The following is a 27079-nucleotide window of genomic DNA, read 5'->3' as shown; positions in this document are numbered from 1 at the left end:
TAACCTTTCATCATCAGGGCAGTGAGTCATTCGATGGGAAACTTGCCTTTTGGGAGGAATGACCCAGCTTGGCTCCCGCTTTTGATCTGCCGCCCAACGACCGAACGGAGAAGCGAAGAGGCAGGAGAGACAAAGCAGGAGCCAAGCCGAGTCATTCCTTCCAAGAGGCAAGTTTCCTATCGAATGACTCACTGCCCTAGACTCGAGGCTCCAGTCCAGGCTGCGGTGCTTGCAGCCCCCTGCGGTGCTTGCAGTCCTCCAGGGACTCCCAAGCTCGGCACCAGAGAGCCGCTGCGAGAGAGGCTGGCCAGGTTGCCCGGGCGGCGGCAGAGGTTCCCTTTGTTCTTTCGGGTGTGGGAAGCGGGGGGGAGAGGCTTCCTCTGCTCCGTCCGCTCCCCATCTGCACTGCCCTCACCCGACAAGTGCGCCCCAGATTCCACGCAGCTCTGGCAGGCGGTGTCGTGGCCGAATCCCAGGGCGGAGGGCAGCAGGTCGCAACTGAGCATGCCTGACTGTGGAATTCTGGGAGTTGAAGTGCACAAGTCTAAAAAAATTGCTGCCTCACTAGCTATAAACCTCACTGCAAATATGTATACTTTTATTTACATGTTGTAACCCTGTTGTCAACAGGTGTAAAATAATTTAAATTTAAATTTTAGTGAAGTTATTTGCTTATGTTAAAGTTTCAGTTGTAATAATTAATTTTATTTATTCATAATGTGCTTGCATTGTTTGTGCAGCTTTATATTTTATTTTAAATTTTAAATTTCATTTAGGGATGGAAAAATAAAAAAAGAGGAAATGCCATTTCAACGATCAATTGAAAAAGGAATTTCCATTCCTCATATCAAAGAAAGATGCCATTGTTTTCTGCAATATTTGCAGAGGAGAATTTTGTATTGCAGTTGGGGGCAGAGCAGCTATAACGAAACACTTGTCTACCAACAAACATAATCAATCATTAGATGGATCAGCTTCCAGTCGTAAAGTAACACGTTTTTTTAAAACTTCAAATTATTCTGAAGATGAAAAACAGTTAGCTGCAATGGAGGGAACATTTGCATTTCATACCATAATTCACAATCAAAGTTTTCGTAGTATGGATTGTACAACTAATTTATTGAAAAAGTTTCACAATGCTAAGTTTTCATGCTCCAGGACAAAATGCGAGGCTATTATTAAATAAGTATTTAAAATTACTGTGATAAAATACTTACAGCAGACTTGAAAATTGCAGCATTTGTAACTGTTTTATCTGATGCATCAAATCATAATGAAACCAAATTGTATCCAATACTAGTAAGATATTTTAATGTTACCAAGGGGATTCAAGTAAAAATTTTAAATTTAGAATCCATTGAGGGTGAAACTGCTGAAATTTTGTCAAACCATCTATACAGAGTAATAAATGAAAACAATTTGAAATCCAAAGTTGTTGCACTAACAGCTGATAATACAAACACAAATTTTGGTGGGCGAAGACGCAAAAGGGTGAATAATGTGTATGTAAAATTACAACATTTACTCCAAAAGAAAATACTAGGAATAGGTTGTAATGCACATATTTTGTCAAATGCAATCAACACGGCGTCATGTGCCATGCCAATTGATGTAGAAGTAATTATAACTACGATTTATTTGTATTTTAGTCGTTTTACTGTTCGTGTGGCTACTTTAAAACAATTTTGTGAAGAAGCGAATGTTGAATGCAAAAAACTTTTAGGATATTCAAAAGTTAGATGGCTTGCTCTAACACCTGCTGTAGAGCATGTTCTACAATTATTTGAGCCTCTCCGTTCATATTTTTTAAGTTTAGACAAATGTCCTAAAATCCTGGAATCGTTTTTCAATAATGAAATATCTGAGATATTAATGTATTTTGTACATAGTCAAGCATCTATTTTTCACAAAGCGATTCAAAAGATTGAAGGTGAACGCATTTCAGCTACAGAAGTTAGTCTTATTTTGAATGACTTTATCCTTCAATATAAATCTCGATTTGAAGATAAATTTCTTCCTTTAATTATAAAAAGAAAATTGTCAGACTTAGAGGAATCAAATCCGGGCATAACGGAAAAGTTTATCAAAGAAGTGCAGAATTTTTACCAAACATGTTTTCAATATATCGAAGAATGGTCTGAAACAAACATCACAGGAAATAACAGTTTTCAATGGTGTTTTTTGACTTCATCGCAAGTATATTGGACAGATATTGAATCTTGTGTTGAGTTTTTATCTAAAGAAATGCCAGACATTAAAATAGACGACAATTGTCTCTTTGAAGAAATTAGAAGACTGAATGTATATTTAAATTCTGAAAAATTAATACAACGGGAAAATCAATATGTTGAAATTGATAAAAGATGGGTGGATATTTTCAGCCATTTCAAAAATGAACATATTCCATGTGAAAATTTATTTATACTTGTTCAATTTACGTTGTGCTGCCCTGGAACTAATGCAGCAGTTGAAAGAGTTTTTTCAATTGCCAATGATTTTTCGACAAGTGAGAAATCGAGATTGAATGTTGATACTCTAGCTGCAGCACTTGCCGTAAAATTCAATATGAAGGATATTTCTTGTTCAGATATTTCCAATATATTGTTAGAAGATGATACATTGACAAAAAATATTAATTCAATGGAAAAGTAGTCATTTAAATAATAATTAACAGGCATGTAAGCATAATTACAATATAAAATGTTACAAATGTTTTATTATGCATATATCATATTTTAGTGTATTATTGTTGCAATGAATAAAATATTTCTTTTATTTACGATATATTTTTTCCAATTTATTTGTCCTCCTTTTCATTGTAAAAAAGTTGGTCACCTTAATCAAGAGGGGTGGGGGAGTCTGAGGGGCCTTTGAGTTTTAAAGTTTTGGGATGTAGAGAGGCTTTGATCTTTACCGAGAGTCACCCCCTAAGGAAGCATATTCTGTCAAAACGTCATGAACTTTTAGGGCTCAACACGTAACTAATCTTCGTAAGTTAAGTAGTATCACATTTCACTATGGGGGGGGGGGGTCAGTTGCAAAGGTCAGTTGCCAGAAGTCAAAAATGACTTGATAGCATTTAATCAGTGAAAACATCTTGCAAAGGCCTTAGATCAGTGTTTCCCAACCTTGGCAACTTGAAGATGTCCGGACTTCAACTCCCAGAATTCCCCAGCCAGCTGGCTGGGGAATTCTGGGAGTTGAAGTCCGGACATCTTCAAGTTGCCAAGGTTGAGAAACACTACCTTAGATAGAGACGGGACAAGCGTGTTTTTCTGCCTATCTGGCGCTCAAACAGGCAACACCTGTGCCTAGAAAACCGACACTACAGCAGGCGGCGTCTGCGGTTGTGCTTAAGGAGTTAAAACCATCAAGTCCTGTATTGCTAGAAAGGACGAGACGGGAGGAGAGAAGAAGCGCAGAGGAACTTCCGGATCGCTCATGGGAGGAAGGTGGCGTGCAGAGCGGCTTTTGTGCTCTTCCAAGGATCGAAGCAGCAGCTGGAAGGTGAGTTGAGGGAAAGTGGGAGGAGAGTCCCGGAGCAAGTCGGGGCTGTTCGGTTCCCTCCACGGCCTGGAAGCGGAGAAGCAACTGGGCTGAAGCATCTCAGCTGCTGCTGCTGCTGCAGGTTCCTTCCCTCCCCGAATTTAAGCCCGCTGGTGCTGCAGGCTGTGAAACTGGTGGCTGCGATTTTCCTTCTGGTGGGAAGATTGGAAAAGTCTCTTCCAAGTGAAGGTGGATTCTTTGGGAATGGCTTCCCTCCAGAGGTTGTGGGTGCTCCCATCACTGGAGGGTTTGTGACAGAGCTGGAAAAAACCGTGGAGGTCTTAGTATCATTTCAGACAAATGGATGTCCAGTCTCTGTTTAAAAGCCATCAGTGATGGAAGCACCCGTAACCTCTGGAGGGCAGCCATTCCCAAAGAATCAACCTTAACTCGAGACTTTTTAAATCTTCCAGGCAGCAGAAAATTGCAGTCATTCCGTTCCACTGGCTAATTGTTCTCACTGTTGGGATTTCTCCTTAAATCCTGGTTTGCTTCTCTCCTTGATTAGTTTCCACCCATTGCTTCTTGTCTTGCCTTCTTGTGCTTTGGAAAATGAGTTGACCTTTCAGGTATTGGAAGACTGCTATCATGTTACCCCTAGTTCTTCCTTTCACTAGACCAGTGGTGGGCAACCTTTTTTTTCAACTGAGCCAAATCTCGCCAAAACCACGATTGAAATTTATTTTGAGAGCCGCATTTTTAAAACCGAAAATACATAGGATGGTACACTGTTTTTAGTTTCAATAAGTTTTTATTGAGAATATTCTGCATGCAAGTATCCACATAGGTCGGGAGGATACAAATAACACAACTAATAAAACAAAAACTTTAGAACGATATTATTTATCGATAAATAATAATAACGTTAAATTCCGTAAAATTTGCCTTACAATGTAGAGAAAATTACATCCTGACAATGACTGACAAAGTCACAACCACTAATGTGAACATTGGCCTTGCATTTCCTTGGATAGTTTGAGTAAGTCAGGTTTGTATGTTGTTGTTTATAATTTCATCTCTCTCTCCCACTTTCTTTTTTTCTTTTTCTTTCTCTCTCTCTCTCTCTGGCTCTTTGTCTCTCTCTCCCTCCCTCCCTCTCTGTCTCCCTCTGTCATTTTCTCTGGGTGTCTATCTGTCTGTCTGTCTCTCTGTATCTCTGTCTCTCTCTCCTCCTTCCCCCATCTCTGTCACTGTGTGTGTGTGTCTGTCTGTCTGTCTGTCTGTCTGTCTCTCACTCACTCTGTGTGTGTGTGTGTGTCTCTGTCTCTCCCTCTGTCTCTCTCCCCTCCCTTCCTCTCTCTCTGTCACTCTGTGTATGTGGATGTGTCTGTCTCTCACTCATTCACTTAATCACTCACTCTGTGTGTGTCTCTCTCTCTGTCTGTCTATCTTTCTCTCCCTCCCTCCCCCTCTCTGTCTCTCTGTGTGTGTGTGTGTGTGTGTGTGTCTGTCAGTCTCTCTCTGATTCCCTCCCTCACTCCCTCTCTCTGTTCCTCTCTCTGTCTGTCTGTCTCATTCACACACACACACACACACACACACACACACACACACACACACTGTGGTCACCTTGTTGAGTGTTCCAATCACATTTGAAACACTCAACAACTGGCCTGCATTTATGGTATTTTGGTAAATGCAGGCCAGTTGTTGGGTGTTTCAAATGTGATTGGAACACTCAACAAGGTGACCACAGTGTGTGTGTGTGTGTGTGTGTGTGAGACAGACAGACAGAGAGAGGAACAGAGAGAGGGAGTGAGAGAGGGAATCAGAGAGAGACTGACAGAGCTGTACGCGCGCGCCTGTTTTCCACGGCGTGGAGCAGCGGCGAGATTCTGCGCGGCGAGCGATGATTCCGGGGGCCATCAGTGGGGGGGCAGGGTCTCCCCTCGCGTTCCTCATCTTCCCGGGTGGCCCCTGGAATCATCGCTCGCCACGCAGAATCTCGCCGCTGCTCCACGCCGTGGAAAACAGGCGCGTGCGTACAGAATTTTCTGTACGCACGCGCCTGTTTTCCACGGCGTGGAGCAGCGGCGAGATTCTGCGTGGCGAGCGATGATTCCAGGGGCCACCCGGGAAGATGAGGAACGCGAGGGGAGACCCTGCCCCCCCACTGATGGCCCCCGGAATCATCGCTCGCCGCGCAGAATCTCGCCGCTGCTCCACGCCGTGGAAAACAGGCGCGCGCGTACAGCTCGGCAAATTACAGCCTGGGAGACTTGTCACTCGGCTTTTGCAGAAGCTTCCCTCCGAAGCCCAAGAGGAGGGAGGGGAGCGGGCGCCCGGCACACTGAAGAGCCGCATTAAAATGTGCAAAGAGCCGCATTTGGCTCCCGAGCCGCGGCTTGCCGACCACTGCACTAGACTATTCATTCCCAATTCCTACGACCCACTAATTATCCCTACTGCTCTTTCTCTGCACTCTTTATAGAGTCTCAACACCTTTTTTTATATTGTGGTGATGAAAACTGGTTGCAGCAATCCAAGTGTGATCTTAACAAAAGCATTATAAGTTGGTACTAATACTTCATGTGATCTTGATTCTATCCCTCTGTTTAGGGAGCCTGAGTATTCTAAAGCTTTTTGAGTTGTTTTCCCCTTTAAGATTTTCATCCGTGGAATCCTTCCCAAGCTGACTCTTCTTTTGTTAAAACCAACTGCTTTAAAGTCTAAGGCATTAGTTTGATTTTGCTCTATTGCTTGTGTCTGCATTATATTGAGTTCCAGGATGACATGGTCACTCTCTCCCAAATTACCTGCAACATCAACCTTCCCCTCTATAATTTCCTCTCTGCTAGTAAGAATTTAGATCACTATAGGAGACTCCTAGTTCCCTCTTCTACCTTTTGGATGACTAAGTTGTCATCTAGATTCATTAGAAACCTTTAAGACAGGGGTGTCAAACTGGCGATCCATGAGCCGGAAGCGGCACATGCAAGCCACCCCCACCCCAGCTCCGCGAAGGGGGAAATGTAACGAAATGTCATGTGACAGCAACATGACATGGCAAGTTTGACAACTGTGCTTTAAGACAAGATTGGCCAGAATGTCCAATGATATAGGGCAGTGATGGCGAACCAGGTGGCACGCAGAGCCATTTGTCAGGGCACGCGAGGCGCTGCCCTGTCAGCTGGCCAGTGCGCATGTGCGCGCTGGCCAGCTGAGTTCACTGTTTTTAAAAGCCATTTTTTTGCCCTCCCCAGGATCCAGAGACTTTATAGGAGCCTGGGGAGGGCGAAAAGAGCCCCCCCGGAGGCCTTCCGGAGGCTTCAGGGACCATCCGGAGGCTTCCCTGAAGCCTTCGGAACGCTTAAAATGAAGTGACTTCCGCTTTGCTCAGAGGATTGTTTTAAATGCTCCGAAGGTGTCAGGGAAGCTTCCAGACTGTCCCTGAAGCCTTCGGAACGCTTAAAACGACCCTCCGAGCAAACCAGAAGTCACTTCCGGTTTGCTCGGAGGGTCATTTTAAGCATTCCAAAGGCTTCCAGGAAGCCTCCGGACGGTCCCTGAAGCCTCCGGAGGGCCTCCGGGGGGGCAGGGGAGGCTCTTTTCACCGTCCCCAGGCTCCTATAAAGCCTCTGGAGCCTGGGGAGGGTGAAAAAAGCATGTAAACATTGGGGGAGTCTGCGCCTGTTGTGTGCGCATGCGCAATGGGGGGATCGCGCATTGCATTATGGGTGCGGCACGCCCACACACGACCCCCCTGCGCTCCCCCCACTTGTGGCACGGGAGCCAAAAAAGGTTTGCCATCGCTGATATAGGGTCTTCTACCTGAGAATGAGGTAGGACTAGAAGACCTGCAAGGTCCTTTCCAACTCATAACTTATTCTGTTATGGACTTGCTATTCTCTTGGCAACCGAATTGCATTGATTCTGCCACTAGTCTTTTTCTGGGTTTTTTGTTTTTTAACTTCCATATCTTGCCAATAAGCACAGTATTTCCTATTGGTGCTGCATCTGTGTATTAACCAGGTTCAACTGAACTTAATCCAGCATTTTGTTTAAAAATAGCTGTTAAGGACCTTTAGGATGTTCAGTTGTATAGGTATTCCTCACTTACCACTTGTTCCCTGAGCCTTCAAAGTTACAGTGATGCTACAAAAGCAGGTGGACACCTGGTCCCGAAATCTATATTCATCGTAGCACTTCTTCAGTGACCTGAACATGTCAGCAGTTCCTGTGGTTGTGAAGGTGCAGGAAAAGGAGAGACACCAACTTGGGTTCTGCCAACCGTTGCACATTTATGATGACTGCAACATCCCACGCTCGTGATCCTCATTTGTGACCACCTCAGTTAGATTCTGGCAAGCAAACTCAGTGGGGATGCTGGCAGGAAATTGCAAGTTGCAGTTTGTGAAATTGCCTTCAACAACCCACAGGGATTTGCTTAACTGCAGAGGAACAGATGTAAGTTGGCACTGTCATCAATGTTCCCTCTAATTTTTTTTCAGTGTGAGCAGAAAAGTATAGTGTTTGAGCAGCACATTTTCATGCCTGAGCAGCACCTGAATTTTTTTCACAGGTGTCACCTAAGACATCAACAAAATCAGTATTATTTGAAACTCAAAGTTATGTTTATTCAAGGTACCTGCTTAATTAAAAGTGTTATATAGTATCACTTAACAACGCTCTTGCTTAGCAACCAAAATGTTGGCTCAGAAACTCTGGCATTTGAAGCACGGAAGTCTTAAAGCTGTCAAGTTACAAGATCCTTGCATCCCTAACCCTTTAGGGAAAAAAACCCCAAGGGGTCTTCAAACCTGACAGCTTGAAGACTTGTGGACTTCAATTCCCAGAATTCCTCCTCCAGTCATGTTGGCTCAGGAACTCTGGCATTGAAGCATGCAAGTCTTAAAGCTGTCAAGTTGCAAGATCCTGGCACCACTAACCCTTTAGAAAAAAAAATGCACTGGTCTTCAAACCTGACAGCTTGAAGACTTGTGGACTTCAACTCCCAGAATTCCATCTCCAGTCATGTTGCGGCGATGTCATCTGCGTGGATCTGCTCCATCTTCGGTTTTTTTCACAGGGGGTAGGGCTGCTGCTGAAGATGCCGACGAGCCCCTGCCGCTACCAGAATAACAGCTGCCTCCTCCTCCTCCAACAGCACCACCACATTTGCTGCCCGGCGCTGCGGCTGAGGTGAAGCCAGCAAAGCTCCCGCTGGTGCCCCTCGCCTGTGGCAGCGGCGGCGGCACGTCCCCCTCCACTCGGAGCACCTGAGCTGGGCACCGCGTTACCCCTGCTGCCTTCTCCTCCTCCGCCGTGCTTTTGAGAAGTCATGAGGCCTTTTCTCCCCTGCTCCCGCCCCCCTCCGCCGCCTTCCTACTGGCTCCCGCGGCCTCATGGCTCCTCAAAAGCACAACAGAGGAAGAGGGGGCAGGGGTAACGCGGGGCCCAGCTCAGGTGCTCCGAACGGAGGGGGAGGCGCCGCTGCCATGGGCAGGGGTGCTGGCGGGAGCTTTGCCGGCTTTCACCTTGGCCGCAGCGTCGGGCAGCAAATGTGGTGGTGCTGTTAGAGGAGGAGGCGGCAGCAGATATTCTGGTAGCGGCAGGGGCTTTGGGGGTTTATATTAGCCGCAGCGCCGGGCGCAAGCAGCTAGGATTGGCCGCCAACAAAGGACCTCCCCGGGCTTGCTTTGCTGAACTCAGTCCCCCCCCCCCCCCCGCTCATCAAAACAAGTCCGGGGAGGTCCTTTGCGGGCGGCCAGTTCTAGCCGTCTGCAAAGGACCTCCAGCGCCTGTGACAGTAGAAATCACTGCGCGGCAGTTGGAAACTGCTGCGCGGTGTTTTCTTGCCACGTGCGCAGCCGCACAGCCGTGCACCTTAGAGGGAACAGTGACTGTCATGTGGCATCATGCTCCATGACCAACTGCTTAATGACAAAGAAGCCAGTCGCAAGTGTACTCAGTAAGTCAGGACTGCTTGAATTGGGATGTCACCAGAGAGGTTGTAGAAAGTATTTTCTGCCTTTATTTGGAGCTCATGGCTTCCATGAGGATAACTGGTGCTTCAAATCTTGCAGAGGCTTTCAGCATCATTTCCTCAGTTAAAGCCTCACATCCCTAAATTTAGCTCAGAAGGTTTGATTGTAACCATTTTGGGACAATATTCAGGCTGAAAACTCATGGAGCTTCCACATATATTCATTTGTAGGTGTTTGTATCTGTATTTCTTTCTGTATGCATATATCTGCAATTATATAATCTGTCCTCAGTTCATTTAAACATATTTGATGATAACCCTTTGCGGTGCTAAGAATTTGTGATAGACCCAAGTCAACAACACAATTTCATGGTTGAATAGATATTTTGGTAGTCTTCCATGTTTCAATGTATCATAATTAATGTAAGAGGTTATTCTAGAATTGTGACATGTTTGGTTTTTTGTTATAATGTATACTTTTTCACATTTTCTGCAATTATTTTATACACAATTAAAGTTACACTTTTCTTTGAAACTTATAGACAGAGAGGATGGCAATAAGAGTACTCTGGACAACTGAGAATAACAAGCAACATTGAAAAGGGAATAAAATTGAGCCAGAAATCAAAATATATTCCATTTTCTTCAGAAAACCACACAATTCTCCTTCTCCAGCAGCTGATAGACAAAAGAGAGTAAATTAACATGAGATTTTGAGATGGAAAAAGTAGAAGATACAAAACTCAAGGATACATTGCATGAAAGATAAAGGAAGATTATTTTTCATTCAGAAAAAGAGGGAAATATCTGGAAGTTAGGGGGAAGGAAAAGGTCTTATTGGGCAGGGCACATGGGACCGACAATGATACAGGCTCTGGGAAGAAGCAGACGGCTTTAATCAAAACACCACTAAACAATAGATTCTACATATTTTTGACCTCAAGAATATCAGTTGTGGAAAAGCTCCATAGATCTGCCTATTATAGGAAAAGCACAGATTGCAAATCATAGCTGATTAAGCAAGACAATCCAAACTGGAGAAAACCCATACAAATTATCTGAATATGGCAAAAGGTTTCGTCAGAACAGCTTCTTTGTGGTTCATGGAACGACCCACCCTGGAGAGAAGCCATACCAGTGCTCCCAATGTGAATACTTTAGTGAGCATGGCAACATGGTGATACATCACAGGACGCCCAGATTCTGTGAAAGTTTCATTGGAAATTACTACCTCATGAGACAACACAGGACTCGCACAGGAGAGAAACCTTTGAATGCCCTATCTGTGGGAAAAGTTTCAGAATGAATTGCCACTTCGTGAGACACCAAAGGACTCACACAGGAAAAAAAAAACATTTGAATGTCCTTTCTGTGGGAAAAGTTTCAGTCACAATTCCGGCCTGCTGGCATACCAGAGGACTCACACAGGAGAGAAACCCTTTCAGTGTCCTGATTGTGGGAAATGTTTCAGTAAGAATTATGAGCTGGTGATACATCAGAGGGGACACACAGGAGAGAAACCCTTTGAATGTCCTGATTGTGGGAAAAGTTTCAGTCAGAATTCCAACCTGGTGAAACACCGGAGAATTCATACAGGAGAGAAACCCTTTGAATGTCCTGATTGTAGGAAATGTTTCAGTTATAAATTCAGCCTGGTGACACACCAGAGGACTCACACAGGAGAGAAACCATTTGAATGTCCTGATTGTGGGAAAAGTTTCAGTCATAATTCCAGCCTCGTGACACACCAGAGGACTCACTCCGGGGAAAAACCATATCAGTGTCCAGACTGTGAGAAAAGTTTTATTTGGAATTCTGAGCTGGTGAGACACCAGAGGACTCACACAGGAGAGAAACCATATGAGTGCCCAGACTGTGGGAAAGATTTCAGTACTAGGACTAGCCTTCTAAATCATGTGCTTATACACACAGGGGAGAAACCATTTAAGTGCCCCAAGTGTGTATGGTGCTTCAGGAAACATTCCACCCTTATTGCACACAAGAAAATCCACATGGATTTTCCAAAGTGATGAGTGATGACCTAAAGTGATGAGTATAGTAGAGGCTTGAATTTTAAGTCCAGCTGAGAAATTGATTCTTTAATTTGACTGCAAAGAATTTGCTTGATTGTTTTTCTCATCAAATATGTCATAGTATTAGATGGGGAGGAGGAAATAAAAAAAATGGAACATGTTAGTTTGATAATGGCTGGCTGGCTGGCCATCAGCAGCAGAAGTCTCTGGGTATTTATTTCTGCAGAAATTGTGCAATTTTGGAAAAATAGTTTTAGGAGAGTTCTTTGCATTTTGATCATAATAAATGATAGAAATGCCACATGCAGAATCCTGGACTTCTCCCTGGGTATCCTCAAGTTTTTCCACCCCAGAATTTACCAGGCAGCATCTCTTCAGGATAAGAGCACTCAATATATAGTTAGAGATTGCAGCTCCTCATACAAGGAGAAAACAAGAGGAGAAAGAAATAGTTTATCTTTTCCTAACAATTAATTGCACCCAGCATGTATGCTCAGATTGTGAATGAGGCACGTAAGTGGAAGAAACCATATGGATGCCAAATATATTGGGGAAATTTGGGGCAGCGAAAAAAGCAGTGTAAAATTTCATATGCAAACGCTGTTCTGCCCTACAGGTGACCTTCATGGAGAAGAGCTGTGGGAATATTGAGTTGAGAAAAGGGATTATGTTTTTGAGCACAGGATCTCCAGGTTTATTCACAACACCTGCTGTGATCTCCTTTGCTTGTTAGTCTTTGATGGCTGGGAGGTATGAGCAGAACCAAGGGATTGATACTTTTGTGGTACCCCCCTTGGTAGGGAAATGTGAGGGGAAAAATTGTCCAGTAGATAATGTTTCATTTCTAAAACAGGGTTGCGTAAGAATCATGAATAGATTTTGAGAAAGAAAAAAAAAGGAAAGTGCCGGCATTTCTGTAAACATTGGGACAATGTAATGTAAAGCTCTCTTCCCAACATGGGAGACCTTTTCTGTTCTTTCACTTCTCTCCCAGGACTCCTTAATTTGTTTCAAAAATTCCTTCAATTAAAGAGGAACATTATTTGTAGCAGCGAAAGTGATTTTTTTAGCTATGCTGATGGATTATCCTGATTTTGCTGGGATTGGAAGACACCAGAGAGTTCCAAGATTGTTTATTTCACCAACAATATTCGAAAAAACAGGTTACAATGTTTTTTAATAGGTCACATTACATCTGATCCTTTTGAAGGATACTTGTGACCAGGAGCAGATCAGGACTGGTGTGTGGAGAAACCAAGATGTAACTCAATGGTCTGTCAGGATCAGTGACGTGCGGTGAGGTTTATAGCTGGTGAGGCAGCAATTTTTTTAGACTTGTGGACTTCAACTCCCAGAATTCCACAGTCAGGCATGCTCAGTTGCGGCCTGCCGCCCTCCACCCTGGGATTCGGCCACAGCACCGCCTGCCAGAGCTGTGCAGAATCCGAGGCGTGCTTGTCGGGTGAGGGCAGCACAGATGGGGAGCGGACGGAGCGGAGGAAGCCTCCCCCCCCCTGCTTCCCGCACCTGAAAGAACAAAGGGAACCTCTGCCGCCGCCCGGGCAATCTGGCCGGCCTCTCTCGCGGTGGCTCTCTGGTGCCGAGCTTGTGAGTCTCTGGAGGAGCTGGCGGGGGCTGCAAGCACCGCAGGCTGGACTGGAGCCCCAAGTCTAGGACAGCGAGTCATTCAATAGGAAACTTGTCTCTTGGAAGGAATGACTCGGCTTGGCTCCTGCTTTGTCTCTCCTGCCTCTTCGCTTCTCCGTTCGGTTGTTGGGCGGCAGATCGAAAGCGGGAGCCAAGCTGGGTCATTCCTCCCAAAAGGCAAGTTTCCCATCGAATGACTCGCTGCCCTGATGATGAGAGGTTAGGCTGTGCCTCACTTGCCTCACCTGACTGCACGTCACTGGCCAGGATAATCACTAAGGACTTTCCATGACTGAGTGGAGAACACAAACTGTGTCTCCCTGCTCCTAGTCCAGCACTGTTATCCACCCTATCAAATTTAAATATGTGCAAAATTTCTACAATTTAAAATAGTAAAATGCTTAATATGGTTAATCAGTTTCCCTTTTTCTCTTTCCTTGGTGTCATATTTTAGTACACATCTTTATCATGTCTCCTTTTATTATGGTTAGGTATTGGAAACCCTTCCAATGATCCCAAAGCCTCTGAATCTCTTACAGTGCTATATAAAAATATCAAGCAAAATTAAATAAAGCCAACCTAAGAGTCAGAGGGGATGGTCTACACGTCAGGGTTCCAAGTAACAGACCCAACGAAATCAAAACTCTTGAGGCCTGAACTTTCCTCAAAGTAATTGCTTATTAGGAATCTTATATTGGCACTGCTGGTGTAAACCCGATTCTGAAGAACCCGAGGCTTTCCTCACCCAAATCAAAACCCAAAGTCCTTGCCCCCAGGTCACACATCCATCACATGGTCCAATCAGGTTACAGTCCTCCTTTGGCTGTCTTTGAGCCATGCCTTCCCAACGCCTGGTGGGGACATCCTTGGCTCCCATGGGAAAGAATGTTACGGCTACAATTTCCCCCAGTTATCGCTACCTTCCTCAACATTCCCACAGCAGCAACCAGCCTTGCTGTGGCAGCCCTGAAAATTTCCAAAATGGCTTCAGGGCTGACAGGCTGACCCCACTCAACCGAGAAGGAACGCCTAAAAGAGAAAAACCAGAGAGGTTAACCAGTCTCACCTTCAACACCCCCCCCCCCGGTTTGTTTGTTTGTTTGGATTTATATGCCGCCCTTCTCCAAAAGGACTCAGGGCAGCGTACAACTTTAAAAAACATACATCCCAAAAGTTAAAAAAAATTAAATTCATATCCCAAAAAAACAAACCGAATTTAAAAGACAATACATTTAAAATAAGTTAAAAATTAACAGGCCAGGCCGGCTTGCTGGAAAAGGCAACTTTTTAGGGCGCGTCGGAAGGACCAGAAGTCAGGGATTATGCGAAGCTCTGGGGGCAGCTCATTCCAGAGGGAAGGCGCTCCCACAGAGAAAGCTCTCCGCCTGGGGGTCACCAGCCGACACTGTCTGCCGATGGCACCCTGAGGAGGCCAACTCTGTGGGATCGTACTGGACGGTGGGAGGCCACTGGTGGCAGTAGGTGGTCTCTCAGGTACCCTGGGCCTAAGCCATGGAGTGCTTTAAAGGTCATAATTAATACCTTGAATTGCACCCGGAAAACAACCGGCAACCAGTGCAGGCCGCCTAAAAGGGGTGTAACATGGGAGCACCTAGGTACCCCCATGACAGCCCGCGCGGCCACATTCTGAACCAGCTGAAGCCTCCAGGTGCTCTTCAAGGGCAGCCCCATGTAGAGAGCATTGCAGTAGTCCAGGCGAGAAAGGTGGCCCCTGGTCCTGGCCCAGCCAACCTTCACCTTCCCTGGCCAGGGGAGTGTGACTGCTCAGAGTGGGATTTCCTCTTCCTTTCACTCAGCACAGAGTGGATCGTGTCTAAGCCTCCCTCATCAGACCTGATCTACTGGACTGACTGCTCAACCAGTGACAGCTGTCAGCCAACAGCCAGGGGTCCTAGGCCAATCCAGCCTGGGCTGCAACAATTGGCCATGGTCTACTGAGGCCAGGTAGCCTGGCTCGTCATCCACCCCTTAGGCTACCACCGGCAGACCAGATCCCTCTGGGCTGGGCTGGGCTGGGCATACTACCCTGGACAAGAGTGGATCTGGGATATAAAAGCAGATAGGTTGATCAAACAGTTTCATGACAAACATCGTAGTAAGTCCAATAAATAAATAAATTTGAATATGCATATGTAGATGGGTGTATCTGTACTTCTCTCTGTCACGTTCTGAGCATGCTCACCACGTTCGTGTATGAGCGGGAGAAAGTCGACAGCTGATTGGCTGCCGTCTGACAGCCCCAAGTATAAAAGGGAACTGTCAGATGGAAAGCCCAGCTGTGCCTGGCTCGGAGCCGATTTCCCTCTGTTAGCTTGTTACTGTTCAGGAATAAACTTGTTAGCCTTTATTCCTGTCTCTGCCTCAGTTATTCGGCAACCACCCACCGTTCTCAGTACAGAATACTCTTTGTATGCATATACCTGCAATTATATTTCCATTTCGATGTAAAAAAGATGTGGAGACTCTAGAAAGAGTGCAGAGAAGAGCAACAAAGATGATTAGGGGACTGGAGACTAAAACATATGAAGAACGGTTGCAGGAACTGGGTATGTTTAGCTTAAGAGAAAGAAGGACTAGGAGAGACATGATCGCAGTGTTCCAATATCTCAGGGGTTGCCACGAAGAAGAGGGAGTCAAACTATTTTCCAAGGCACCTGAGGGTAGAACAAGAAGCAATGGGTGGAAACTAATCAAGGAGAGAAGCAACTTAGAACTGAGGAGAAATTTTCCGACAGTTAGAACAATTAATCAGTGGAACAGCTTGCCTCCAGAAGTTGTAAATGCCCCAACACTGGAAGTCTTTAAGAAGATGTTGGATAGCCATTTGCCTGAAATGGTATAGGGTTTCCTGCCTAGGCAGGGGGTTGGACTAGAAGACCTCCAAGGTCCCTTCCAACTCTACTATTGTATTGTATTGTATTGTAAGATATAATCTATACCCAGCACTTCAAGATATATTTGCTAAGAATTTGTGATTGACTCCAGTCAACAACTGAATTTGAACGGATATTACAACATGTATCAAATGAATCATAAATAATGTAAGCGATTATTCCAGCATTGGGGCATGTTTGCTTTTTCATTGTAATATATAAAGTAATATTTATGTTATGTAATGTAATTTTTATTTTTTCACATCATCTCTAACCATTTTATAAACAATTAAAGTTACACTTTTCTTTGAATCTTACAGACAAAGAAGATGGCAAAAAGAGCGCTTGGGACAACTGTAAATAGCAATCAACATTAAAAAGAGAAGAAAATCAAGCCAGAAATCAAAATATTTTCCACTTCCTTCAGAAAATCACAAAATTCTCCTCCACCTCCAAGAGATGTTAGACAAAAGAGAGAAAATCAAGAAAGAACAAGCAGATTATGCAGAAGTCAAGGATACATTACATGAAAAGTCAAGATAGATTACTTTTCATTTAGCAAAAGGGAAATATCTGGAAATGAGGGGGGAGCAATAGGTCAATAGTAAAGCCACGTAGAGCAGACGGTATGCAGGCCACACCCTGTCTGGAAGAAAACGGCTTGAATGAAAGCACCACTAAACAAGGCATTGTCCATATTTTTGATATATCAGCTGCGCAAAAGCTCCATAGATTTGCCTATTGTGGGAAAAGCACAGGTTGCAAATCACAGCTGATTATGCACAAGGGGAGGAGCTAGAAAGGAGAAAACAAATTGCCTGAATGTGGCAAAAGCTTCAGTCAGAATAGCTCCTTTGTGGTTCATGGAAGCAAACACACAAGAAAGAAGCCAAAAAAAATGCTCCCAATGCAGTAAATGCTTTAGTGAGGGGGACTCACAGCAGGGAGAAAACGTATGACTGCAGATTGCGTGAAAGTTTCATTAGAAATTCCCAGGTCATGAGACATTAAAGGACTCACACACAGGAATAAAACCATTTGAACATCCTTTCTGTGGGAAAAGTTTCAGTGAGAATTCCACCATAGTGAAGCACCCGAGGACTCCGACAAAAGTGAAACCTTTTGAATGTCCTGATTGTGAGGGAAAAATTGGTCTCAGTTCTATTCTGGTGATACATCAGTGAATTGACTCCAGGGAGAAACTGTATGAGTGTCTAGATTGTGGGAAAAGCTTCATTATCCATCTCATGAGACACCAGAGAACTCACATAGAACAGAAACCCTTTGAATGTATAATTATGAAAAAACTGTCAGTCATAATTCCTGCCTGATGATACACCAGAAGATCACATAGGAAAAAATGCTTTCAATGTCCTGATTGTGGGAAAACTTTTAGTTGTAATTCCAAAAGTGATACACCAGAGGAATCACAAAGGAGAAAATCCATTTCAATGTCTTGACTGTGGGAGAAGTTCCAGTCATAATTCCCGCCTGGTAATACATCAGAGGATTCACTCCATGGAGAAACCCTATGAGTGTCGAGAATGTGGGAAAAGTTTCATTAGAAAGTCCCACCTCATGAGACATCAAAGGACTCACACAGGAGAGAAACCCTTTGAATGTCTTATCTGTGGGAAGCGTTTTAGTGATAATTCCAGCCTGGTGAAACACCAGAGGACTCACACAGGAGAGAAACCCTTTGAATGTCTTATCTGTGGGAAGCGTTTTAGTGATAATTCCAGCCTGGTGAAACACCACAGAACTCACTCAGGAGAGAAACCTTTTCAATGTTCTGATTGTGGGAAACGTTTCATTAGAAATTCCCACTTCATGATACACCAGAGGATTCACACAGGAGAGAAACCCTTTGAATGTCCTATCTGTGGGAAAAGTTATAGTGATAATTCCAGCCTGGTGAAACATCAGAAGACTCACACAGGAGAAAAACCTTTTGAATGTCCTGACTGTGGGAAAAGATTCAGTCAGAATTCCTACCTGGTAATACACCAGAGGAGTCACACAGGGGAGAAACCCTTTGAATGTCCTGACTGTGGGAAAAGATTCAGTCAGAATTCCTCCCTCATAGTACATCAGAGGATTCACACGGGAGAGAAACCCTTTGAATGCCCTATCTGTGGGAAAGGTTTCAGTCATAATACCAGCCTAATGAATCACCAGAGTACTCATACAAGGGAGAAACCCTTTGAATGTCCTGACTGTGGAAAAGGTTTTAGTCAAAATTCTCACCTCATGAGACACCAGAGGACTCACCCAGGAGAGAAACCCTTTGAATGTTCTGATTGTGGGAAAAATTTCAGTGAGGATTCCTATCTCATAATACACCAGAGGACTCACACAGGAGAAAAGCCCTTTCAATGTTCAGATTGTGGGAAAAGTTTCAGTCGAAATTCCTACCTTATGAGCCACAAGAGGACTCACACAGGAGAGAAATATTTTGAATGTCCAGATTGTGGGGAAAGTTTCATTAGAAATTTCCACCTCATGAGACACTTGAGTATTCACACAGGAGAGAAACCCTTTGAATGTTCTGATTGTGGAAAAAACTTCAGTCAGAATTCCCACCTCATGAGACACCAGAGGACTCACACAGGAGACAAACCCTTTGAATGTCCTGATTGTGGGAAAAGTTTCAGTCAGAATTCCCACCTCATCAACCACCAGAGTACTCACACAGGAGAGAAACCATTTGAATGTTCTGACTGTGGGAAAAGTTTCAGTCGAAATTCCCACCTCATGAATCACCAGAGGACTCACACAGGAGAGAAACCTTTTGAATGTCCTGACTGTGGAAAAAAATTTAGTCGGAATTCCTATCTGGTATTGCACCAGAGGATTCACACCATGGAGAAATCTTTCAAATGTCCTGTCTGTGGACTTTACTTCAAGCATAAACCATCCCTTATTGCACACAAGGAAATTCATATCAGTCAAAAGTTGAAGAGTTTAGAGAAGTCTTGAATTTCATTTATGATCTCCCATTCACAAAGTGTACATGAGAAATTGAATGAATTCTGGCCTGATTCTTTTTACTCCAAACTTTTATCAGGATTAAACTTGTAGGTAGAGAAAAATGGAAAATGGACAACTGCCATTTTCTGGTTATTGGCAGAATCTTCTGGCTATTTCCTTTTGCAGAAGTAGTGGAATTCTTCAAAAATAAATTTTGAATGGTGCTTTTGTATTTGATTATGGACCCCCATGTAGAGTTTCAGGCTTCTACTTTGTTTTTGTCCAGATTTTAACCCCAGAAGTCCCCAACCAGCATAACAGTACTCCTCTAATAGAACTATTATGGGCCTTGCAATTACGGTTGCATGTTGCTATGACTGTTAAGTGAGACTGCTTTCATTAACTACCCAAATACCCCCGCTCTCTCTGAGTCAGCTATGAGTTGTGTGAGTTGCTAAGCCGAATACTGGCTACCTCAGCATTGGGGAAAACTCTTGGAAACCTAGTGCAGGACCAGGCTTGCCTGCTGTAGGCATCCCTAGGCATTCCCCTACCCTCCAAGACACCATGTGCTCTGTTTCCTAACCCTGGTTTCCACTCGGCCCTTCACTCCACTCCAGGGTCCCCTTCCACCTGATTCCCATCACACCAGACCTCCCATCCTCTTCTCTGATCTCATGTTGGGGAGGGCAGGGAAGGACACACGTCTTTGGGTCTCTTCACTATGTCCTGAGAGCCACCACCATTTTCAGTGAGTCCTGGATTCGTCCCTGGGCCATGCGTTAGACTTGTGGAAGCAGCAGCCATTTTGCCACACTGTCTTCACTGTCACAAAGAAGAGGGACAAACCTCTCTGTTTTGCTACCTTAACATGAGGGGGAAAATGTACAATAGAAAATGTCTCATTTAAAAAAATGCATGATGTTACAATAATCCGAAGCATTTGACATGTAAAAAGTGGGTATTTTCAGTATTACTATCCATAGTAGGGCATGGCAGGATGCTCAGATTTGCCTCAAACTGTGAGATGGGCAGCAATTAAGTTTAATAATAAATGAATTTAATAATAAAAAGATAATGTAAAGCTCATTTCCCAACACTTGCTCAATGATGAGGACTCCACACATACAGTGGGTTTCTAACACACTACAATTGTTAACTTGTAATCTCTCTCTTGTGCATTCAGCATCTCTATGACCAATTTGTTTTCCTCAGCTTCCCTTCCCTCCTCATTATAAATTTAAAATTTCAGTTTCAGTCATACATCAGTCCATGCACTTTGTGACTCTGATGATGTGAGCTGCAATTAGGCTTCTGCCTCTTAATTTATTTGTTGCATTGCTATCTGCTCCAGTCCTACGTTCTATGAAAGAATGACATTGCATTAGGCACAGTTAAAAATTGTGCCTTCTAAAAAAAAATTTAAATGGCTAAACTGGATCTGTTTTGATGGGCGTTCTCAGATACAGGGATGGTCTTCTCTACCATTGCCAGTCTGGGAGATCAAAATTAGGACATTTGAAACTGGGCAACTAAGATGTAGTTCCCCTTGTAACTTTACAACCTCTAAAGCAGCCATTGGTTGTGCCAGTGGGTTTGTAGCTTTAGAAACTCACACCATTACAGAGGATCTGTCTGACTTCCCTGATGATTCTCCAAATTCTGAATTGGATTTGATAAACATCATGAAGGTTGAGGTCCCTATGGTGGAGACAGTGAGCAAACTCAAATGTTTCGAAAAGCCGGGGGGTGAATTTCTTTAACATAAGAAGAACTTGGCTGATCAGTGAAAGCTGATGCTGAGTATGGCACTTGGGGTATTTGGAGATGCCTGTGACCCCCTCTTGGTTCTTCTGGGATCAGTGCCCCCTCATTTTATTCCTTCTTTTAAAAGTTTGAGGATTTCGCAACTTATTTAATTAAAGCAAACTTCTTTTTCTGTTTCCAAAAATGTTTCTGGAGGAATAGAAATGATATTTCTCTGTTCTGACTCCCCCCTTCTCATATACCAAATCACTCCAAAACAAGGTCTCTGCAAGATGTTTTATTTACATACAGTTTAAACCTTGGCAGCAATCCAGGTACAGATAACACTTTGGCAGCAATCCAGCCTGCCGAAGTCCAGATAACACATTGGCAGCAATCCAGCCTGCTGAGGTCCAGATAACACATTGGCAGCAATCCAGCCTGCTGAGGTCCAGATATCACATTGGCAGCAATCCAGCCTGCCGAGGTACGACACAGATTTGAGAGCGTCTCCAGCTCTAATGATCAGTTGATTCCTGCAAAAACAGTTTTCGGTAAGTCCTTCCTTAAATAGCTTTGAGAGGAGCCTGATTACGATCACCTGAGTCCAATCATCTCTTGTAACTGCGTAGCTGTTCTCTACGTCTATCAGCTCTCTGTTGCTGGGCATCCAGAAACCACTCCCTTGTCTCCTCCCCACTGCTCCAAGGCATGACGTCAGGAGCACACTCCCTTTGGCTTTCACCACTGCTCCATGCCTCAGACGCCTCCTGGTGACCAACCAGCCTCTCTGATCCCTGCTCAGAGTCGGAACCCTGTCCAGGGTCCTCCACATCCTCCAGAGCCGACTCATAGGGACCCTCACTGTCAGAGTCTGGTGGCAGCTCCAACGGCTCCTGCTGGGCCACAACATTTCTGTAACTGAAGCCAGAATGGGTTTAGTAAAAACATGATGTCAGGCAAACATTATTGGCATTTTTTATTTATAAAGTAATGAAATTAGTGGATCTGTGAGATGTTGTGGAGATAGTATACTTGGACTTCAGCAAGACAAGGTGAACCACAACTTCTTTGTAAGGTAGAACAACATGCTTGATTCAATTGACAAACTGCATTCACTCAATAGTCTTCAATGAAGTAGATATACATGGAGAGAAGCATGCAGTGGGGTACCCCGAGGTTCAGGCTTGGGCCCAGGACTCTCCAACATCTTCATAAATCATCTAGATGAGGAGATGTAAGGGGAACTCATGAGATTTGCAGATGACACCAAGTTGGGTGGAAGAGCCAATATTTTAGTAGATTCAAGATCCAGCACTTGAGAGACATGAGCATTGGGCCAACAAAATGCAGTTCAGTGGTGAGAAAAGTAAGGTAGGAAAAATCATATGCACAGGTAGGGCATAAGGTAGTACCTGGCTCAACAGTATTAAGTATGAGAGGAATATAGGTGTCCTACTGGATAAGTATGAGCCAGTAGTGTGCTGTAGCTGTTAAAAAAAGACTAGTCCTATGCTGCATCAACAAAGGAATTGTGTCAAGGCAACAAGAAGTAATAGTACTGCTTCTCACTATGCTAGTGAGACCACACTTAGAATACTACATCCAGTTCTGGTCACTACAATACAAAAAAGATGTTGAGATTATGGAAAAGGTGCAAAAAGAGCAATTAAGATGATTAAGGTCTGGACACTAAATTGTATAACGATCAGTTGAGGGAGCTAGGATAAGTAGGCTTTTGAGAAGGCTTAGAAGGAAGCATGGTAAGGGGGCTTTTAAGAAGTGGCTGTGTGCTCCCTGTGGCATCTTCTTGGGAAGAGTTCAGACTCACAAACCCTTCCATTTGGGGAACAGCCATCTATTTGTGTGCGCTCATAATCCCAAATTCCTCCATCAGTCCAAGAGAAAGGGGAGCTCCCAGAGCAGAAATATCTCCCCATGCTCATCCACATCCTTCTGGGTAACCCACCTGCTGGATAGGAGAACAATAATTTCCTCCCCATGATCCTTCCAGCAAATGACATCCAGTGCAAATGGCTTTTGGGGGGGGGGGTGTAATACAGATAGTCCTCACCATTTGCTTGTTTTAGGAACCATTCAAGATTATGATGGTATATAAAAAACAAATTGGCAAACAATCTTTGTATTTACCACCATCACATTGTCCCCAGATCCTGTGATAGCCATTAGCATGCTTCCCAACAAGCTTAAGACAAAGTTTATGTAGAAGGCAGAAATAAAATCACAGGTAGCAGTCATGTGATGTCTCATTTAATGTCCATGTTGATTCACTTAATGGCCAGAAGGGAAGTGAGGTCAAAAGCCTGTTGCAATAAAGTGATTTGTCAGAATTGCCTGTCACAGTTGTCATTAAGTGAGGACTACCCACATTCATTCATCTCCACTCTGTGCTTTTCCTTCCTGCAGCTGATGGGGAGGAGACCAATGGGCAGTAGGGGGTCTCTCTGGATGGCTTTCCTATTAGAGAGCTGGTGTGCTGCAGGGGGAAAAGTGATTTTGCTGGACGAGGAGTGGGGACACCCAGGTTCCAGTCCCTTCTCAGCCATGAAAGGTCCCTCCCCTTCGTGTACTTCTCGCTTTTTGCATGGGAAGCTTCTTGCTCTGTTTCTGTGATGATGAATGAATCCTTGGGAGGTCCGAATGAACAAGTTAGGGATAATCATCATGGAGAAAGTCTATCTGTGTGATGTGATCACTGAAGTAAAAAAAACCGACTTGAACGCACAGAATCAATATAAAAAAAATCTCGCAGCCGCCTTAGGCAGAGATGAAACAACATGTTTTTCAGCTTTATGTCACTAGATGGCGCACCATAGATGGGCAACGCCCGCGCTAGACAACTGTAGAGCATTGGTAACTGAGGCATAAGGAGTTTAAACATTTGAACAATAGATTCCTAGAGAGGATTTGGAGGAGAGGAGGAGAACAGCAGCAGGAGAGCTTCCTCTTCCGGCTCTCCTGCTGAGAGGTTGGAGGTGGGGAGGGGGGCTCTCCTGGTCTTCCCAGGGTGGAAGCAGCAGCTGAAAGGTGAGCTGCGGACAGGTGGAGGAGAGGCCGGAAGCAAGTAGGGCTGTTTGGGTTTCCCCAGGGTGTAAAAACAGAGAAGCAAGGAGGCTGAAGCATGTCAGCTGTTACATATTCCTTCCTTCCCCGGATTTTATCCCACTGGTGGTGCATGCTTTAAAACTGGTGCCTGCATTTTTCTGTGTGTTGGGGGATTTTTTTCAGTCTCCTCCCTATTAGGGTTGATTCCTTGTAATTTTATGGGCGTTCTTTTCTTGGCAACAATTTGGAACTGATCCGCCAGTGCTGTCTTCAGGAATTTTGTTTTTACTTCCATAGCTAGCAAACAAACACAGGATTTCCTGTCCATGGATTAACGTGGCACAACTGTGCTTAACCCACAACTTTTTAAAGAAGTCGCTATTGAGTACATATCATTATCATCATCACAATCACCATCCATATCTTATTAAATCTGCATTAAAATGGCATTGTAGGGTGTCCTTCTGAAAAGGTTAGCCTAGTGATCAGTTGGCTATGTGGTTTGATGGGCTATTCTATTTTGCCTTTTCTTTTTTTACAAATCTTTTTTGGAAGCATTTCTGCTACCATATATAGACTATCACTCCCTCTTTCTTAGACCCCATTTTCCAGACTCTGCTGCATATTTTTCCTCTCCTTGTGACCCAATGGAGCTAAATGCATTTAGCATTTAGCAAATATGATTTTTTTTTTCCTTCAGAAGGAAATGAACATGGCATGCTGGTTATTCTTGGATGCAGCCCTAGCCAACAGGAGTGAGGTTGGCTCTCTTAGTGTCTGGCTGATGATGCTCCCAAGTCCTAAATCCCTGGGAGCCACAGAAAATCAGTCATGAATTTTTGGGATGTAGGGAGGCTTTGATCTCCACTGAGAGACACCCCCAAGAAAGCTAATTCTGTAATTCTGTAAAAAAAGGTCATAAACTTTGGAGCTCAGCACATAGCTAATCTTTGTAAGCTAAGTAGTATCGCATTTCACTAAGCTCAGTTGCAAAGATCAATTGCTAGAAGTCAAAAAACGACTTGATAGCATTTAATCAATAAAAACATCTTCCACACGCCTTACGTAGAGACGGAACAAGCATTTCCTATCCGGAGATGGAGATCAAGGGGACAACATCTGGGCTGAGAAAGCTGACAATACAGTAGGCAGGCTCTGTGGTTGAATTTAAAGAGTTAAAACCATCAAATACTTAATTGCTAGAAAGGATGGCAGAAGAGCACTACCTCTTTTGGATTGCTCATAGGAGGAAGGTGATGTGCAGGGACGCTTTTGTCCTCTTCCACAGCTGGAAGCAGCAGCTGGAAGGTGAATTGAGGGCAGGTGGGAGGAGAGTCCGGGAGCAAGTCGGTCTGTTTGGTTTCCTCCATAATGTGGAAGCGGAGAAGCAACTGGGCTGAAGCATGCCAGCTGCTGTTGCTGCAGGTTCCTTCCCTCCCCAAATTTAACTGGTGCTGCTGCGTGCTATGGCTGCAATTTTCCTTCTGGTGGGAAGATTTAAAAAGTCTCTTTCTAATTAAGGTCGATTCTTTGAGAATGGCTTCCCTCCAAAGGTTGTGAGTGTCCCATCACTGGAATGAGCTGAAATTTCTGTCCAATCCCCTGCTCATTTCAGACAAATGGCTGTGTAGTCGCTTTCTAAAAGCCACCACTGATGGAGCATCTACAACTCCTGAAGATAAACTGTTCCACTGGTTAATTGTTCTCACTGTTAGGAAGTTTCTCCTAACAGGAAGTTCTAGAATCTAGGTTGCATCTCTCCTTGATTAGTTCCATCCAATAGTTGCACATTTATGATGGCTACAGCATCCCACACTCAGAAAAATGAGTGGATATACTGGCAGGAAATTGCAAGTCACGATCATATAAAATTGCCTTTAACAACCCACAGTAATTTGCTTAACTACAGGGGCACAGATGTAAGTTGGCACTGTCATGTGACATGATGCTTAATGATTGAGCTTCATGAGGCAGATATCATTTTCAATTGCGGTAGGTTAAGTGAGGACTACTTGAACAAGGATGTCACCAGAGGTGTTGTAGACAGTATTTTCAGCCCTTATTTGCAACTGAGAACTTCCATGAGCAAAAGTGGTGCTTCAAATCTTGCAGAGGCTTTTGGCATCATTTCATCAGTTAAAGCCCCCACATCTCTAAATTTAGCTCAGAAGGTTTGACTGTAACCATTTTGGGATACTTTGAAAGACATAGACTTTCTCCATGAATAGGTGGATGTATCTGTATTTCTCTCTGTAGGGATATGTCTGTAATTATGTAATCTATCCCCAGCACTTCAAGATATATTTGATAATAACACTTTGCATTGCTAGGAATTTGTGACTGAATTTGATTGAATGTTGAACATGGGTCTCAGTAGCCTTCCATGTGTCAAATGAATCATAAATAAGGTAAGAGACTATTCTACTGTGTTCCCCCCCCCAAATAAGACCTGGTCTTATTTTGGGGGCTTGAAAATAAGCACGGGCTTATTTTTGGGGCGGTCTTACATTTTTTAAGCACTTCTGCTGGCCTCGCCCTCTCCGTTGCACTGTCTGCTTGCCCACAACTGCAATGGGCCAAGCTCTCAGCATGCCTCGGCCTTCTTGGCACAGTGCAAATACAATTAATTCCAAGCGTGGAGTAACAGATAGGGGGGAGAAGACAGGTGATCTGGACATGCTGCACGACTGCCTGGCTCACGGGAGGCTCATGGGAGGTTTGCACGGCAGCACCAGCAGCAGGTAGAATTATGGGGTAGGCAGGCGATCCAGACACCCTGTGCTGACGCTTGTTCGGTGCAACCACAGGGAGGCCGAGAGATGGTGGGATGGAGTGGGCAGTGCGTTGAGATCGCCTCTGCCTCCCATATGCTTCTGGCTCTGCCTGCTGCTGGTGCCACTGCGCAAGCCTCCTGCGAGCCTCCCATGAGGAAAAAGAGGGAAAAAGCAAAGTGGGTGGTCGCGGAGCTGCCGGCTTCGCAAAGCAGCCCAACAAGCAGAAGCGCTGCACCTAGAAAGTTGTGCGCTGTTTGCTCTATCGCCCCTCAGCTGTGGAACCCAGCAAGGAAGATGGAGGGCAGAGTTGTGTGTGGCGTCGGTGAAACCTTTCCCACCTCCTGACAGATTAACACGTAGCTCCTCGCCTTCGCTCTCACTCACTCCCACTCGCAGAGCCCTCGCCACCCCACCTGACCCTCCACTACACACACACACACACACTGTCAGCATTCCAAATATCCAGAATTAAATCAG

The 27079-nt window shown here is 44.4% G+C and overlaps 2 protein-coding genes across 3 annotated transcripts in view; both read left to right on the top strand.

Moving 5' to 3' along the window:
* LOC309384267 (uncharacterized protein) overlaps positions 1-27079 on the top strand; it is a 69723-nt gene that overhangs the window by 7031 nt on the left and 35613 nt on the right. The window lies entirely within an intron of this gene.
* LOC309384530 (uncharacterized protein) lies at positions 16813-20043 on the top strand. Its single transcript, XM_081938211.1, has one exon. The coding sequence runs from the start codon at positions 17565-17567 to the stop codon at positions 19023-19025; it is 1461 nt and encodes a 486-aa protein (XP_081794337.1). The 5' UTR covers positions 16813-17564; the 3' UTR covers positions 19026-20043.

This window comes from Natrix helvetica (genome assembly GCF_964273705.1).
Source record: "Natrix helvetica genome assembly, chromosome: 1".
NCBI lineage: Eukaryota > Metazoa > Chordata > Lepidosauria > Squamata > Natricidae > Natrix > Natrix helvetica.
This window is presented reverse-complemented; position numbering and strand designations above follow the sequence as displayed.